Source organism: Urtica dioica, chromosome 1, assembly GCF_054948205.1.
Source record: "Urtica dioica subsp. dioica isolate 48M chromosome 1, U.dioica_male_clone48M_v1_H2, whole genome shotgun sequence".
Lineage (NCBI taxonomy): Eukaryota > Viridiplantae > Streptophyta > Magnoliopsida > Rosales > Urticaceae > Urtica > Urtica dioica.
Window position 1 is genome coordinate 2196382 of NC_142756.1, and position 14161 is coordinate 2210542.

The 14161-nt window shown below is 36.6% G+C and overlaps 2 protein-coding genes and 2 long non-coding RNA genes across 4 annotated transcripts; 1 reads left to right on the plus strand and 3 right to left on the minus strand.

Annotated features, from left to right (window-relative positions):
• Window positions 1–2086: 2086 nt before the first annotated feature.
• On the minus strand, window positions 2087–3060 carry LOC149406248 (uncharacterized). Its single transcript, XR_016300194.1, has 2 exons — window positions 2582–3060; window positions 2087–2499 (listed from the first exon to the last, which is right to left on the minus strand). It is a non-coding gene; the product is annotated as an uncharacterized LOC149406248 (long non-coding RNA).
• A 2149-nt stretch (window positions 3061–5209) lies between these two features.
• On the plus strand, window positions 5210–7658 carry LOC149406249 (protein FAR-RED IMPAIRED RESPONSE 1-like). Its single transcript, XM_089610833.1, has 4 exons — window positions 5210–5391; window positions 5675–6761; window positions 6810–6878; window positions 7061–7658. Exons 1-4 carry the CDS (start codon window positions 5210–5212, stop codon window positions 7508–7510), a joined length of 1788 nt encoding a protein of 595 aa, XP_089466959.1. The 3' UTR covers window positions 7511–7658.
• Window positions 7659–8143: 485 nt separating this feature from the next.
• On the minus strand, window positions 8144–11204 carry LOC149406250 (ubiquitin-like-specific protease ESD4). The gene is made up of 5 exons (XM_089626314.1): window positions 11040–11204; window positions 9668–10733; window positions 9145–9442; window positions 8529–9031; window positions 8144–8457 (listed from the first exon to the last, which is right to left on the minus strand). Exons 3-5 carry the CDS (start codon window positions 9424–9426, stop codon window positions 8268–8270), a joined length of 975 nt encoding a protein of 324 aa, XP_089482440.1. The 5' UTR covers window positions 9427–9442; window positions 9668–10733; window positions 11040–11204; the 3' UTR covers window positions 8144–8267.
• Window positions 11205–12503: 1299 nt separating this feature from the next.
• On the minus strand, window positions 12504–14082 carry LOC149406251 (uncharacterized). Its single transcript, XR_016301597.1, has 3 exons — window positions 13887–14082; window positions 13614–13823; window positions 12504–12603 (listed from the first exon to the last, which is right to left on the minus strand). It is a non-coding gene; the product is annotated as an uncharacterized LOC149406251 (long non-coding RNA).
• Window positions 14083–14161: the final 79 nt, after the last annotated feature.

Consider the following 14161-nt stretch of genomic DNA (forward strand, 5'->3'; position numbering starts at 1 on the left):
AAGTAAAGAAAACTAAAAACAAATAAAAGGTGTTTTTGAAAAAAAATTTCTTCTCTTCTCTCCTCTTTCTCCTCATCTTCTCTTTTCATTCTTTAAAAAACAAAAATGAAAACTATACCAAACACTTTTTTCAGTTTTTTCACTTTCTCAAAAACAAAAATAAAAACTGTACCAAACAACTTTTTGAAAACAACTACAAAACAGTTTTTCAATACAACTACAAAAATTAGAAAACAGAAAACAAAAAACTTTTTGAGTTAACTACCAAACACAACCTTATTCTCTTCTCTTCTCCTTCTCCTCATCTTCTCTTTTCATTTTTTCAAAAACAAAAATGATAACTGTACAAAACACTTTTTCCAGTTTTTTCAATTTCTCAAAAACAAAAATGAAAACTGTACCAAACAGTTTTTTGAAAACAACTGCAAAATAAGTTTTCAGTACAACTACAAAAATTAGAAAATAAAAAGCAAAAACTTTTTGAGTTAACTACCAAACAACCCCGAAGTTTACCAATAGCTTGAAGAATGGTCGACTTCGATAAGTATCTATTCAGATCATGGATTCAAATACCGTAACCGACGGACTAAATATAATTTATTATACAATCAATATTGAATGTAATATGAACATATGAAGCTACAGGAAACTTAGAAAGATTACTATAAATAGATGTATTGAGGCAAGAAAACACGGAGTTCCTTTGAGTGATTCTTGGATTATTTGTTTTATTCTAAAAAATCAATAAATAATTACACATTTCTCTCATATTTTTCTAGCAATTATTGTCCTTTCGTGTGCAATCTTTATCGATCAGGAATTCAAAAGCTAAAGACAAGGATTTAGCCCATTTCTTATCATAAATCAAGTATTATTCTTAGAATATTTAAGATTGTTGATCTCAGCCGTATCTATATCAACATCAATTCTTAAGATAATTGAATTGTTTAACTAATTTTTCTAATTAAATTTGTAAAATTAAAATAAAGATTTATTTATAACTGAACGATACCTGATTGGACGGATATAAATAACTTAGTCCGATTGATTATTATTTTGTTCAATCCAATCCGATCTATATTTTATCAAATTATTTAAAACTAGTCTGATCCAATCCTATTAACTACTTTCCTATGTTTTATACAACTTGTACAAATAATGCATTGGATATATTTCTCATTGTATGAGTCTTGATAGTATAATATCTCCAAAATTACCGGAAATTTATCACCATGTGATGCATGTGCTGTTACCGTGTTATTTGTTTATTTATTATTATTATAATCATTAGGGTTATCATTATAGCTATATGGTTAATTTATTCTCATTTGGCAGGAAATCACTACACAATATATATATATATATATATATATATATATATATATATCTTATCATAAATCAAGTATTATTCTTAGAATATTTAAGATTGTTGATCTCAGCCGTATCTATATCAACATCAATTCTTAAGATAATTGAATTGTTTAACTAATTTTTCTAATTAAATTTGTAAAATTAAAATAAAGATTTATTTATAACTGAACGATACCTGATTGGACGGATATAAATAACTTAGTCCGATTGATTATTATTTTGTTCAATCCAATCCGATCTATATTTTACCAAATTATTTAAAACTAGTCTGATCCAATCCTATTAACTACTTTCCTATGTTTTATACAACTTGTACAAATAATGCATTGGATATATTTCTCATTGTATGAGTCTTGATAGTATAATATCTCCAAAATTACCGGAAATTTATCACCATGTGATGCATGTGCTGTTACCGTGTTATTTGTTTATTTATTATTATTATAATCATTAGGGTTATCATTATAGCTATATGGTTAATTTATTCTCATTTGGCAGGAAATCACTACACAATATATATATATATATATATATATATATATATATATATATATATATATATTAGTTGTGTTTTGTTTTTCTAGCTAATCTAGAGATCAATGGAGTCAGTGATATATAAAATATCAGTTTTCTCTACTCTTATGAACTGTATGAAATCTCACAAGTTCATGAACAAATTAAAGTGGTGTTATACATATACACATATACATCTATCTAGAGATGTACAAAGAAGTGTATATGCATGTTCATGGTACACATCATTTAGTACAAAATGCTGTTCTTTTTCCAAAAATACAAAAAACTACAAAAAGAAAAGGAAAGAACTAACGTGCTAAAAAACTGCAAAAATAAGAGAAATATAAGCCACACGAGCTCAGGAAAATAGATATAGGTATTAGATTGCTTTATATATACGATAATTACAAAGTAATCAGATTATGAGCAATAAGTTATATGTACCTTGAATATAATGATCTGTATGGCGAACCTGGTTTCGTTGACAGAAGAACAAAGAGCACAAAAGTAGTCATATACGAGCAATTATGCGTATATGTTCATTTGGGCTCTCTATCTTCTGTCAACAAATACATCTTCATCAACAACTATGATACCATTTCTCATATATATCTGCAAAATATTTAACTCATATCAAGAAAGCCATGCAAAAGATCTCAAACATATATAACGAATCCCGTACATATTTACGTACCTCTATAGGCATTAGATAGCTATTGAGTTTTGAGTTTTGACTGACTGAGCTTGCTCTCCCAAATTAACTAAATAACTTGCCAACCCGAAAAAAGGAGTGAAAAAAAAAGGAAAAAGAAAAAAAGACAAGATGATTTCGTGAACAAGTTGTTAACGACTATGGTGATGGGTTTCTTGGTATCTAATATCTATCAACCTCACTTGCATCAATATTGATCAAGTAGTTATTAAATATGGTGTCTCTTCTTTCACATTTCATTTTCCTAGTACTTTAATTTAAAAGTGTTGTCGACTGCTTATTCGTGGGAATTTGTAAAATAAGTACATTATGTATCATCACACATGAGCATCTTTTAATGGTTTATTAGAGAAACTTATTAGCAAATAATATAAAATTGAAGCAAATAGTTTCACCATTCTTTCACATTTAACCCATTTGCTTGTAGAATAAAATGGCTCTATAGAGTTAATTAAAAATTTGTGGGATCCACTTAAACAAATAAGGACATTAGTTTAATATTAGAAGAGGTTCTTGTTTAAGCGGATGTAGTTTGAGAATTATAAAGTAGCAAGTGAAATTAAAATTGTATTGATTTCACCATTTAATATGCTCAATAAGACTTGAGTTTTTGTTGTTGGCATAATATATATATATATATATATATATATATATATATATATATATGTGTGTGTGTGTGTGTGTGTGTGTACATGTGTGTGTGTGGTTTGTGCGTGGCAAGTTAAGCGTAGACACTAGACATAATGGTTTTATTTAGTTATTGAGAAACATGGTATGGAAATTTCCATTAGAATATGAAGAAAAAAAACATTCAAATATAGTTCTAGAATATTGATAATTTCGCTATAATTTAAATTAACTGAAAAATAAAATAAAAATATTTATACTTGTGTAATATAATGAATATCACTCAACATATTTAGAATCCCAATATATATATATATATATATATATATATATATATATATATATATATAATTAGATCATAACTTGGTCCAAATTAATTAAATACGAGTTTAAAGGGAAATGGCCGGATGTAGTAGTGTTTTCAATGATTTGGACCAAAATATAGGGTACCTTGTTTTTGGACACTTTTAGTAGTGTTTTGAGGAGAGATAATAGTTTGATACCGGGTTTGCCCTTGAATTTGTAATTTTGTTCATTCAAACCCCCAAACCAAAACTTGTTGTATAAGACTTCTCATACGGTCTTGTTTATTGTGCCATGTACAGCTCTCTCTCTCCTCTCTTTTTTTTTTCTCTGCGTGTGAAGGACGTTTCATCTCCCTGTCATGATCCTCCATGAGCTGCGTGTCTATGAAGTGAAGCTCAGCTCTCCGGCCACCTCGTCCTCGTCTAAAAGTAAGCTTCTTTCGTTCATCGTCTTCGTCGTCTTCTCTCCTCTCTTTTTGTTTCTGGGCTTTCGTTCATCGTCGTGGGGTTTTTGAGTTTATGGGTTTCGGATTCATGTTTGTTCAACGTCATTATCGTGCATCTTAAAAGAAAGCTTCTTTTTCGTCGTTCTTCTTTGTTTTCGTGCGTTTGTCTGGGTTTTAGGTCTGTGTCGTTCTGGGTTTGTTGGTGCCATTACCCGCCGTCTCTGTGTTGTTTGTTGCTGGGTTTGTTTGTGTGTTGTTCTTCATTGTTTTTCGCGTTCTTGAATTGTAGACATACATGTCTACAGTCTCTAAAATTGTAGACTGTAGACATGTTGTAATTGTAGACATATAGGTCTACAACTTCCGTTGTTGTAGACGTATTAGTCTACAACAGCTGAAGGTGTAGACCTGTATGTCTACAGTTGTAGACAGTATATCTACAATTACAATAATTGTAGACAGTATATCTACAATTACACTTCATTGGTGTAATTGTAGATATACATTTCTACAAATATTCTCATTGTAGACATTTAATTTTTTTCATACATGATAATAACAAAATCAGATATGCGTTTCTCCTATGCAGGAATGTCCGAAATATATATATTTTTGAAACACAGTGGTACATGGGTCGAACCCACAGTATACGTCGAGGGAGGAAATTTGGGTATTATGGTGTCGTCTTCGGTGAACTACCCTAGTTTGATGCAGATTTTGTTCGCGGAGCTTGGCCTTTCCCCATCAACTCACAGGATCGGTTTGAAGTACTTGATTGACGGTGCATGTAAACCTGTTGAGATTAAAGACAACGGTCAATTGAAAGCTTATTTGTATTTGAGGAAAACGATACCTGACGTCGGAAGATTTCATATGATTTTGGAAATATCTGAAGAGCCACGGGAAGGGCATGAGGCAGCATGGGAGAGCGTAGTTTCTCCAGGATTTAGATCAACTCCTAACACGGTTGAGCCAACGCAGGGACTTGAGGACATGAATACTTTCTACGATGCAACGGAAGAATGTAGAGAATCCCCTCCTCGACCACCTAGACAACTCCTCTTACTCCGCCTCCTCCACGTAGAGAATCCCCTCCTCCGCCTCCTCCATGTAGAGAGTCCCATCCTCCGCCTCCTCCACGTAGGCAGTCCGCTCATCCTCCTCCTCCTCATCCAAGTAGCGATGAGCAAGTGCTGGATATCAATTCCCCTGTGACACTCAAGCTTCATGGAATGTATGCTAGCAAATTGGTGTTGCAAAAACAATTGAGTTTGTATGCCATTAACAAACACTGTACGTTTCGGACAAAGTATTCATCTAAAGAATGTCTCCATGTAGTTTGTCCGGGAGAGCATTATAAATGGAGTGTTCGAGCAGTTAGAATTCCCAGCTCTCCGATTTTTAGGATTAAAAGGTAATTATTATGTTGCCATAATAGAATAATTGTTAGTTTACATGTCTACAAACTACTCCAAGAGTAGACATGCAAGTCTACAGTTTACATAAATTATAGACTTGCAATTCTATAATTGAAAACAATTGTAGATATTATAAGTACACAGTTACTGAAACTGTAGACATATATCTCTACAATTATCGTTAATTGTAGACTTATAAATCTACAGTTTATGAGAGTTTTTATTACAATTATACATATAAATTGAAAGTAATGTTTAATTTGGAATTTTCTTATTCAGGTTTGAGAGTGAACATATTTGTCCTATAAATGAAAGACAAGGATATCATCCTCAAGCCACATCCAAAGTAGTGGGAGAGGTTGTGAAGCACAAGTGCATAGATCCGACGTTGGGATTGTGTAAACCAAAAGAGATCATTAATTACATGCAAATGGATTACGGAGTTCGTATGTCATACAAAAAAGCGTGGCGGTCGAGAGGAAAAGCTCTTAAGTCCCTTTACGGCACCGAAGCAGAGTCCTACGCGTTCCTACCTAAGTTGATGTACATGATCGAGACTAAAAATCCAGGTTCTCTCTTTGACCTTGTCACTACGGGGTCGAATAATCAGTTCGTTAGCTTCTTCATGTCACTTAGCCCGTGGAGGAGGGGTTGGAAGTATTGCAGGCCTATTATCATTGTTGATGCAACTTTCTTGAAGAACTATTACAAAGGAACTTTGTATACAGCGTGTGCCATGGACGGAAATGAACAAATATTTCCACTCGCCTTCTTTCATGGTTCTAATGAATCTAATGAGACTTGGATTTACTTCTTGAGAAAGGTGAAGGACGCTATTGGGGATAGGGAGTATACGGTAATTGTATCTGATAGGCACCAAGGAATAGTTAATGCAGTCAAGGAGGTGTATCCAACCCGTGAACACGGTTTTTGCGTACATCATTTGCTTGGTAACTTGAAGACCACATTCAAAGGGAGCATAACAAAGCAAGTGAAGTGGAAATTTTACGCCGCAGCAAAGGCGTACACTCAGCCGGAATTTGAGAAGTACATGTGTATGTTGGACTCTGAAAATCCAGAAATACGCCCATACCTGGAGAAGGAGGTTGGGTATCAAACGTGGGCACGATCTTGTTTTCGTGAAAACAGGTACGATATCATGACGAACAACAACGCAGAATCATTGAATGCGTTCAACGTTAAGCCTAGAGAGTTTCCTATTTCTAAGTTGTTCGACTGGTTGCGGGAAATAAGTCTAGGATGGTATCACGAACGTAGAGAGTTGGCAACAAAAACAACAACGTTATTGACCAAAGATGCCCAGAAGAAACTAGAGACAAACTATGCTGCAGCTTGTGGAATGCCGGTATGTTGATCTTTTTGTATTTTATTCAGTATTGTGTTCTAACTGTAGACATACGTCATCTACAATTGTGATGATTGTAGACATTTATGTCTACAATTAGCAGTGATTGTAGATGATGTATGTCTACAATTGGTAGTGATTATATACATTGATGTCCACAATTTGTATAAAACTATAGACATTGATGTCTACAATGACATTGAAGTCTACAGTTACAGGTATTTATAGACATCTACGTCTACAATTTTAGTTATATGTCTACACGTACATGACTTACTCTAATTATTCTTTTATTCTAGGTGAGGCCATCATCATTCCTCGAGTTTGAGGTAGGTGACAGAGATGGAAACACGTGGGCTGTCAATTTGCACGAAAAAACATGCTCGTGTCGGGAATTTCAACTTGACAGTTTCATATGTGCTCATGGTATTGCTGCGTGTGGACATCGTAACCTTGCGGTTGAGGGATATATTTCGCCTTACTATACTGCAGAGTATTGGAGGGCAAGTTATGCAGGTGTCCACCATCCCCATGGTAATATTCAGACGTGGACTATTCCCCCTGAGGTCGCAAATTTTGTAATTCAGCCTCCAACACACAGAGCACGTGCCGCAGGTAGACCGAAGAAGAGACGTATACCTTCTCAAGGGGAAGAGCCTATTCGTAGGAAGTGTTCGCGGTGTGGAGAAGTTGGTCACAACCGGACTACATGCAGCAGTCCAGTTCCTTTGTCGGAGAGGAATGGATGAATTATTTCCGGATTTTCAGAGTCCAACATACACATGTACTTCTCAAATTCCGGCTGAGTGTACGCCTTTGAATGTGTATTTAATGTCTTTTTGGAACTTGGAGTGTATTTACTCTGTTTTGGAGTTTGAATGACGACTTATATGATAAAATTATGTCTTTTTTACGTCTTGAATACATTACATGATAGAAGTTGTTCAAATTATAGACTTCATTGTCTACCAGTTGTGGTGAATGTAGACATTAATGTCTACAGTTGTTGTGATTGTAGACATAAAATGTCAAACTGTAGATATATATGTCTACAATCACGACGATTGTAGACATCACTGTACACATCTTTAGACATAACAAAACAAAAACTATCAGTTGTAGTGAATGTAGACATTAATGTCTACAGTTGTTGTGTAGACGTAAAATGTCAAACTGTAGATATATATGTCTACAATCACGACGACTGTAGACATCACTGTACAGATCTTTAGACACGGCCATAACAAAACAAAAGCTATCAGTTGTAGTGAATGTAGACATTAATGTCTACAGTTGTTATGATTGTAGACCTATAATGTCAAACTGTAGATATATATGTCTACAATCACGACGACTGTAGTCATAACAAAACAAACCATACCAAGATAGATAGCACTGTTTAGGAATTCATGCTTCAAATTGTCATACAAAGCCATACAAAAATATAAAACATAGTTTTAAAAGTAACTTCATAGTTTGAGATTGAGTTCATGTAAACATAAAAATCTAGTCCTTAGATGTCGGAAACTCGTCGTCAGATCCGTAGCCGGTCGCAAGTTTCACCGCCCCATGACGGAATAAATCAATCGTGAGCTTCCGCCTAAACATGTTCATGAAGGATGCGTCTAAATTAGACATGTGTACGCCGTGGGTCAAGTACTCAACTGCCTTGATCACGAACATGCCACAATCTCCGCTGCAAATATATATGTTAGTTTAGTATAAAAAAAATATGAAATACACAAGAATTCTAGCGGAGGGCATTACCCATTCTCTTGTTGTGGCATAGCATCATGGTCCTCAAGGCTGAACGCCGCCGAGCTTGTGTCTTCGATGCCTAATCCGTCGAAAGCATTAATCGAACACAGAACAATTGGGATGATTTCAGCGAGTCTGAGCAGGTGGGTCATCACGGATTTGTGGCTCCTTTTGCTCTTGGACATGGAGTCGTAGACCATTAGCTTCCGTGACTTTAGATGAGCTACCACAAGGACCCAATGAGACAACTTCTTGATACAACAAGGGACGTAGATATAATCAACCTCCACCCACGGCCATGAATGAAGTTGACACTCAATATCAGCAGTAATGTAGTCCAAGATGCGGGTTTCCTTCTTCCAGTTAAATTCATCCTTGTCGGTGCACGCTTTCCATTTGTCATATGCCTCATCGGCGTAACTATAAAAAAACCCGTCCATTATGGTGAACTTCTGTGACATTTGACCATACTTCCGCTTCTTGCCCAAGTAGTACATGGCAATGTCGATATGCTACAAAAAAAAAAAAAAGTCTACAATTACACTACAATCCAGGAAATTGTAGACATATAAGCCTACAATTGATGTATAACTGTACAAATATGTCACACTATAATTACACTCACCTCGTCACTCAGCCATGCCGCCGGTGTCCAGAGGGTATAAAAGAAGGTTTTGCTTGTGACGACCTGTACGTTAAAGTTCCAATTTCCCGGCAAGCCCTCACTCTCCTTCTTGTAAACTGGGGAACCGGGCGGCAATGATTTGTAATTTTTCCGAAACCCAACCCCAATCCACTTTTCCATGATTGTAGTCTCTTCATCTGTTGGCACAATGAAAATACCAGATAGCGGGATCTTTGCGGGTCGTTTCTGATCTTTCGTGAACTTAACGTATGGTCGTGGCATCGAAGTCGGTGTAAACCTGTCAAATCAAACAAATAACTATGTCAAAAATCTATTTATACTGTTCTAAACTGTAAACATACATGTCTACAATTTCAGGTATGTCTACAATTTTACGAATGTCTACAATTTCATGTATGTCTACAATGTCATGAATGTCTACAATTTCACGAATGTCTACAATTGATTGTATAAATGACTACAATTGATTGTATAACTGACTACAATTTATGTATAAATGTACCTTTTCGGAGGTACTCTACTTCTCGGTTTTTGAGGTGAGTCGACAATGAGAATTTGTTTCTCTTTCGGCGTCTTTGCGGCACACAACTCATCCTCAATTTGAGGTGAGTCCTCAATGATAATATGTTGTTCTGCCAACTTCTTTGCGGCATACAACTCATCCTCAATTTGAGGTGAGTCCTCAATGATAATATGTTGTTCTGCCAACTTCTTTGCGGCATACAACTCTTCCTCAATTTGCGCTCTAGTTTTGCCTTCTGGAACCGTACCATAAAACCATGGTTGGCTATCATCCCATGCCTCTTCCTCAAGTAGTTTTTCTTGACGGTCCAACCTTTCTCTTTTTTCTGATTCCGTTTCAGAAAAACACGGAAGTACATACTCTTCTTGACCAACTTGGTCTTCTTTCTTGTCTTCATTCGTCCCTTCGGGGTTGTCCCCATCGGGCTTGTCTCCGTCGGGCTTGTCCCCATCGGGCTTGTCCCCTTCGGGCTTGTCCCCGTCGGGCTTGTCCCCTTCGGGCTTGTCTCCGTCGGGCTTGTCCCCGTCGGGCTTGTCCCCGTCGGGCTTGTCCCCTTCGGGCTTGTCCCCTTCGGGCTTGTCTCCGTCTGGCTTGTCCCCTTCGGGCTTGTCCCCTTCGGGCTTGTCCCCGTCGTTTTCGTCGGGTTTGTCCCCGTCGTTGTCGTCGGGCTTGTCCCCGTCGTTGTTTTCTTCTTCTTCTGTCTTCTCTTCCTCTTCATTTTCCTATTTTCCCTATACAAACAATCAACAAGTTCAAACAGTCTACAATATCAGTTATTGTCTACTTAAAATCAATTCTACGATTGCAGTCATTGTGTACTTATAAGTCTACAATTTCTGTAATTGTAGACTTTGAAGTCTACAATTTCAGAAATTGTATACTTCTAGGTCTACAGTTTCAGTAATTGTAGACTTAAAAGTCTACAATTGTAGAAAGTGTAAGTCTACAATTTCAGTCAGTAATTTACCTTGTTGTTTTCTTCTTCTTCTGTCTTCTCTTCTTCTTCCTTCTCATCTTTCTTTTCCTCTTCCTTTTCCTCTTTTCCCTAGACAAACAATCAACAAGTTCAAACAGTCTACAATATCAGTTATTGTCTACTTAAAATCCATTCTACGATTGCAGTCATTGTGTACTTATAAGTCTACAATTTCAGTAATTGTAGACTTTTAAGTCTACAATTTCATTTATTGTATACTTATAGGTCTACAATTTCTGAAATTGTATACTTATAGGTCTACAATTTCTGAAATTGTATACTTCTAAGTCTACAGTTTTAGTAATTGTAGACTTAAAAGTCTACAATTTCAGAAAGTGTAAACGTATAGGTCTACAATTTCAGTCAGTAATTTACCTTGTTTTTTTCTTCGTCTTCTTCTGTCTCTGATTCATCATCAGAGTCAGTTTCATATTCACTCTCACTTTCATTTTTTTTTTCAACGACCGTTTCCTTCACTGGTGTGGCATCTGGCTTGTTGTCTGGCTTACCATCACCATCGGACTCGGTCTCGGACTCGGTTTCACTTTTTGTCCCCGTCTCTGTTTCACTTTGTGCTTCCTTGTTGTTGTTCTTCCCCGGCTGTGGATCAATCTTCGCCGAGAGAGCTTTGACAATTCCCCTAATCTCGTTCTTGAAAACTTCATTGGCGGCCTTAAACCCTGTCCATTCAGCCTTCAACTGAAGGATTGAATCTTCCAGCTCTATGAGCTTAAGTTGGGTCTGTAAGGTTAGAAAATGGACAATATATCAAAACAGTGTATACATTGACGTTTACAATACAACTGATTATAGACAATTACGTCTACAATTTATGAATGTAGACATTGACGTCTACAATTGAACTGATTGTAGACATTTACGTCTACAATTGGTACAAATTGTAGACCTGATTATCTACAGTAGTGGTTATTGTAGATATATAGGAAGGTAATGTACTCACCCGTGAATCATCATTGTTGGACCTCGAGGTGGAGGTGGACGCGAGGGAAAGTACATGCTTCTACTTAAACTTCTGCTTCTTCTTCTGAGGGAGTATATCCTCAACCTCAGCGCCAAGTGGTCTGAATTCTACATCCTGAAAATTAATCTCCTTCAGTCTTGAATCCAAGACATGCGCATTTGTTTTCCACCGCCGCATAAGTGGTACGGCGGTTTCAGACACTTGTTGGCAGAGCTTTAGAGCAGTCAGCACAGGCAGGCACTCGTACGCCCAGACTTGAAGCGGGTAGACGAAACCCGGGAAGTTGATTTTTTGCTTCGACTCCGCCTTGGAGGCCATCTTCATAACATACTTCCGCACCTGTCCGTGGAAGAAATTCCACGCCACGTTCCCCCATGGATGTTTGTTGAATTCATCCAAGTCCTCGACAAGCATTGCCCAAGACATGTTTTGTATCGGGGTGTGAGCCGGAGCGGCGAGGAGAATGTTCGTCAGGAAGTGAAGTAGTAACAACTTCACTCGCTTTTGAGTGTTCTCCCAAGACTTGCTTTTACTTAGCATTGACGTCAACACTCCCCGATTCTTCACGACACCTCCAATGAAGATTTCTTTGAACAAGCTACCTTCCACATCGGTAATCTCCACGTCACAGGGGCTGTAGTCATCGACGTAGCGAAGACCAGTTATCTCCGCGAACTGCTTTGCTGTAAAAGGTCTCGGTTCCCCACCAATCTCTATGTAGATCGCGTCATCTGACTCGACCCCCTCAAAATCACCAACCCTCATCAACAGGTGATTAATAATCTTAGATGATTTGGTGATTTTTGGATGATCAAGGAACTGGCCGAAACATGACGCACTAAACAACTCCTTCTCATCAGGAGACATGGCCATCGTCTCCTCAAACTTGTCCAATGCGCCGAAGAAGCTGAAATTATGGTCGACAATCTGTTCTTCGGCAACAAACCTCACAAATCCCTGCATATGCCAAGAAAAAAAGATGAAAATCTACACAAACACTCCTCATATCACCAGAATTATATCTACACAAAAGTGCTCATACAAAAACCAGTCTACAATTTCTGAAATTGTAGACTGTTATGTCTATAATTTCCAGAATTGTAGACTGTTATGTCTACAATGTCTAGAATTGTAGACTATTATGTCTACAATTTCTGAAATTATAGACTTTTATGTCTACAATTCGCGTGACTGTAGCCATTTATATCTACAGTTCATATAAATAGCTATATAAATGGCTACATTCACAAAAATTCTAGACATAAAACTATACAATTCCAGAAATTTTAGATGTCGAAAAAAATAGTCTACAACAACAAAATGGTGTGAAACTATAGACATAAACATCTACAATTCTAGTGACTATAGCTATAAATGTTTACAACTACAGAATTTATAACCTATTAAGTTTTTAAAACACTATAAATGTAGATCAAACATTCTACAATCACATGAATAATAACCTAAACTCATCTTTGCATGCTATAAAAAAGTTACCCAAAACGCTCAAATTGAAGAAATTTACCTCATAAGTGAAGAAAAAAACATGAAAATCTACACATATCACCAGACTTATATCTACACAAACAGTACTCATACAAAAAAGAGTCTACGATTTCTGAAATTGTATACCTTTATGTCTACAATTCTGATGACTGTAGCCATTTACATCTACAGTTCATATAAATGGCTACATTCACAAAAATTCTAGAAATAAAAGTCTACAATTACAGCTATTGTAGATGTCGAAAAAATAGTCTACAACAACAAAATGGTGTGAAATTGTAGACATAAACATATACAATTCTATGAACTATAGCTTTAAATGTCTACAATTACAGAAATTATAACCTATGCAGTTTTCAAAACACAGAAAATGTAGATCAACGAAATCTAAATAATAACCCAAATTCAGTTTTGCATGGCATAAAAAAGTTACCCAAAACACTCAAAGTGAAGAAATTTACCTCATTTACAGTTGGTTTTCGTTTTCTGAGTTGAAATTGCGATGTCTCATCTGAATTTGACGCCGGTGAGTCAATGACCGGTTTTGGTTTCTTCACTCGAGACTTTGTTGGCTTCTTGGCCGGAGAAAGATTTTTCTTCAGCGGCGCCGGAGCTTTCTTCATCGTCCTCGGACTCTTCCGAACCGGCGCGCGTTTTTTGGCCGTCATTTTCTGCGATTTTGGGTTTCAAAAAATGGGATTCGTAGAGATTTGAAAGAATAATGAGCAACAAACCTGAGATTTTTAGGAGAGATTAGAAACGGCCCCGGCGATTTCGGCGACGTGGGTGACAGATCCCGGGATTTCGGCGACGTGGGGGAGGGCACCCGGCGATTTAGGCGAACTGGGTGAGGGTTTTAGATACGCGCGAAGAAGGAGATGAAAATGGGTTTCAATTTCGTTTTGATTTTGATATACTCGGTATTTGGGAAATGGGTATTTTCAAAACAAAAAATTTACTCAAGGGCAAATATGTACTAGCTCACTTCAACAACTACTAAAAGTGTCCA

Coding starts and splice junctions, on each gene's coding strand:
- LOC149406249 (XM_089610833.1), top strand. CDS start 5,210: ATGTATGCTAGCAAATTGGTGTTGCAAAAACAATTGAGTTTGTATGCC. Junction 6,762..6,809: donor CTGCAGCTTGTGGAATGCCG/GTATGTTGATCT, acceptor TTCTAACTGTAG/ACATACGTCATCTACAATTG. Junction 6,879..7,060: donor TAGCAGTGATTGTAGATGAT/GTATGTCTACAA, acceptor CTTTTATTCTAG/GTGAGGCCATCATCATTCCT.
- LOC149406250 (XM_089626314.1), bottom strand. CDS start 9,426: ATGCCACGACCATACGTTAAGTTCACGAAAGATCAGAAACGACCCGCA. Junction 9,032..9,144: donor CGGCATGGCTGAGTGACGAG/GTGAGTGTAATT, acceptor TTTTTTTTGTAG/CATATCGACATTGCCATGTA. Junction 8,458..8,528: donor ATGCCACAACAAGAGAATGG/GTAATGCCCTCC, acceptor ATATATTTGCAG/CGGAGATTGTGGCATGTTCG.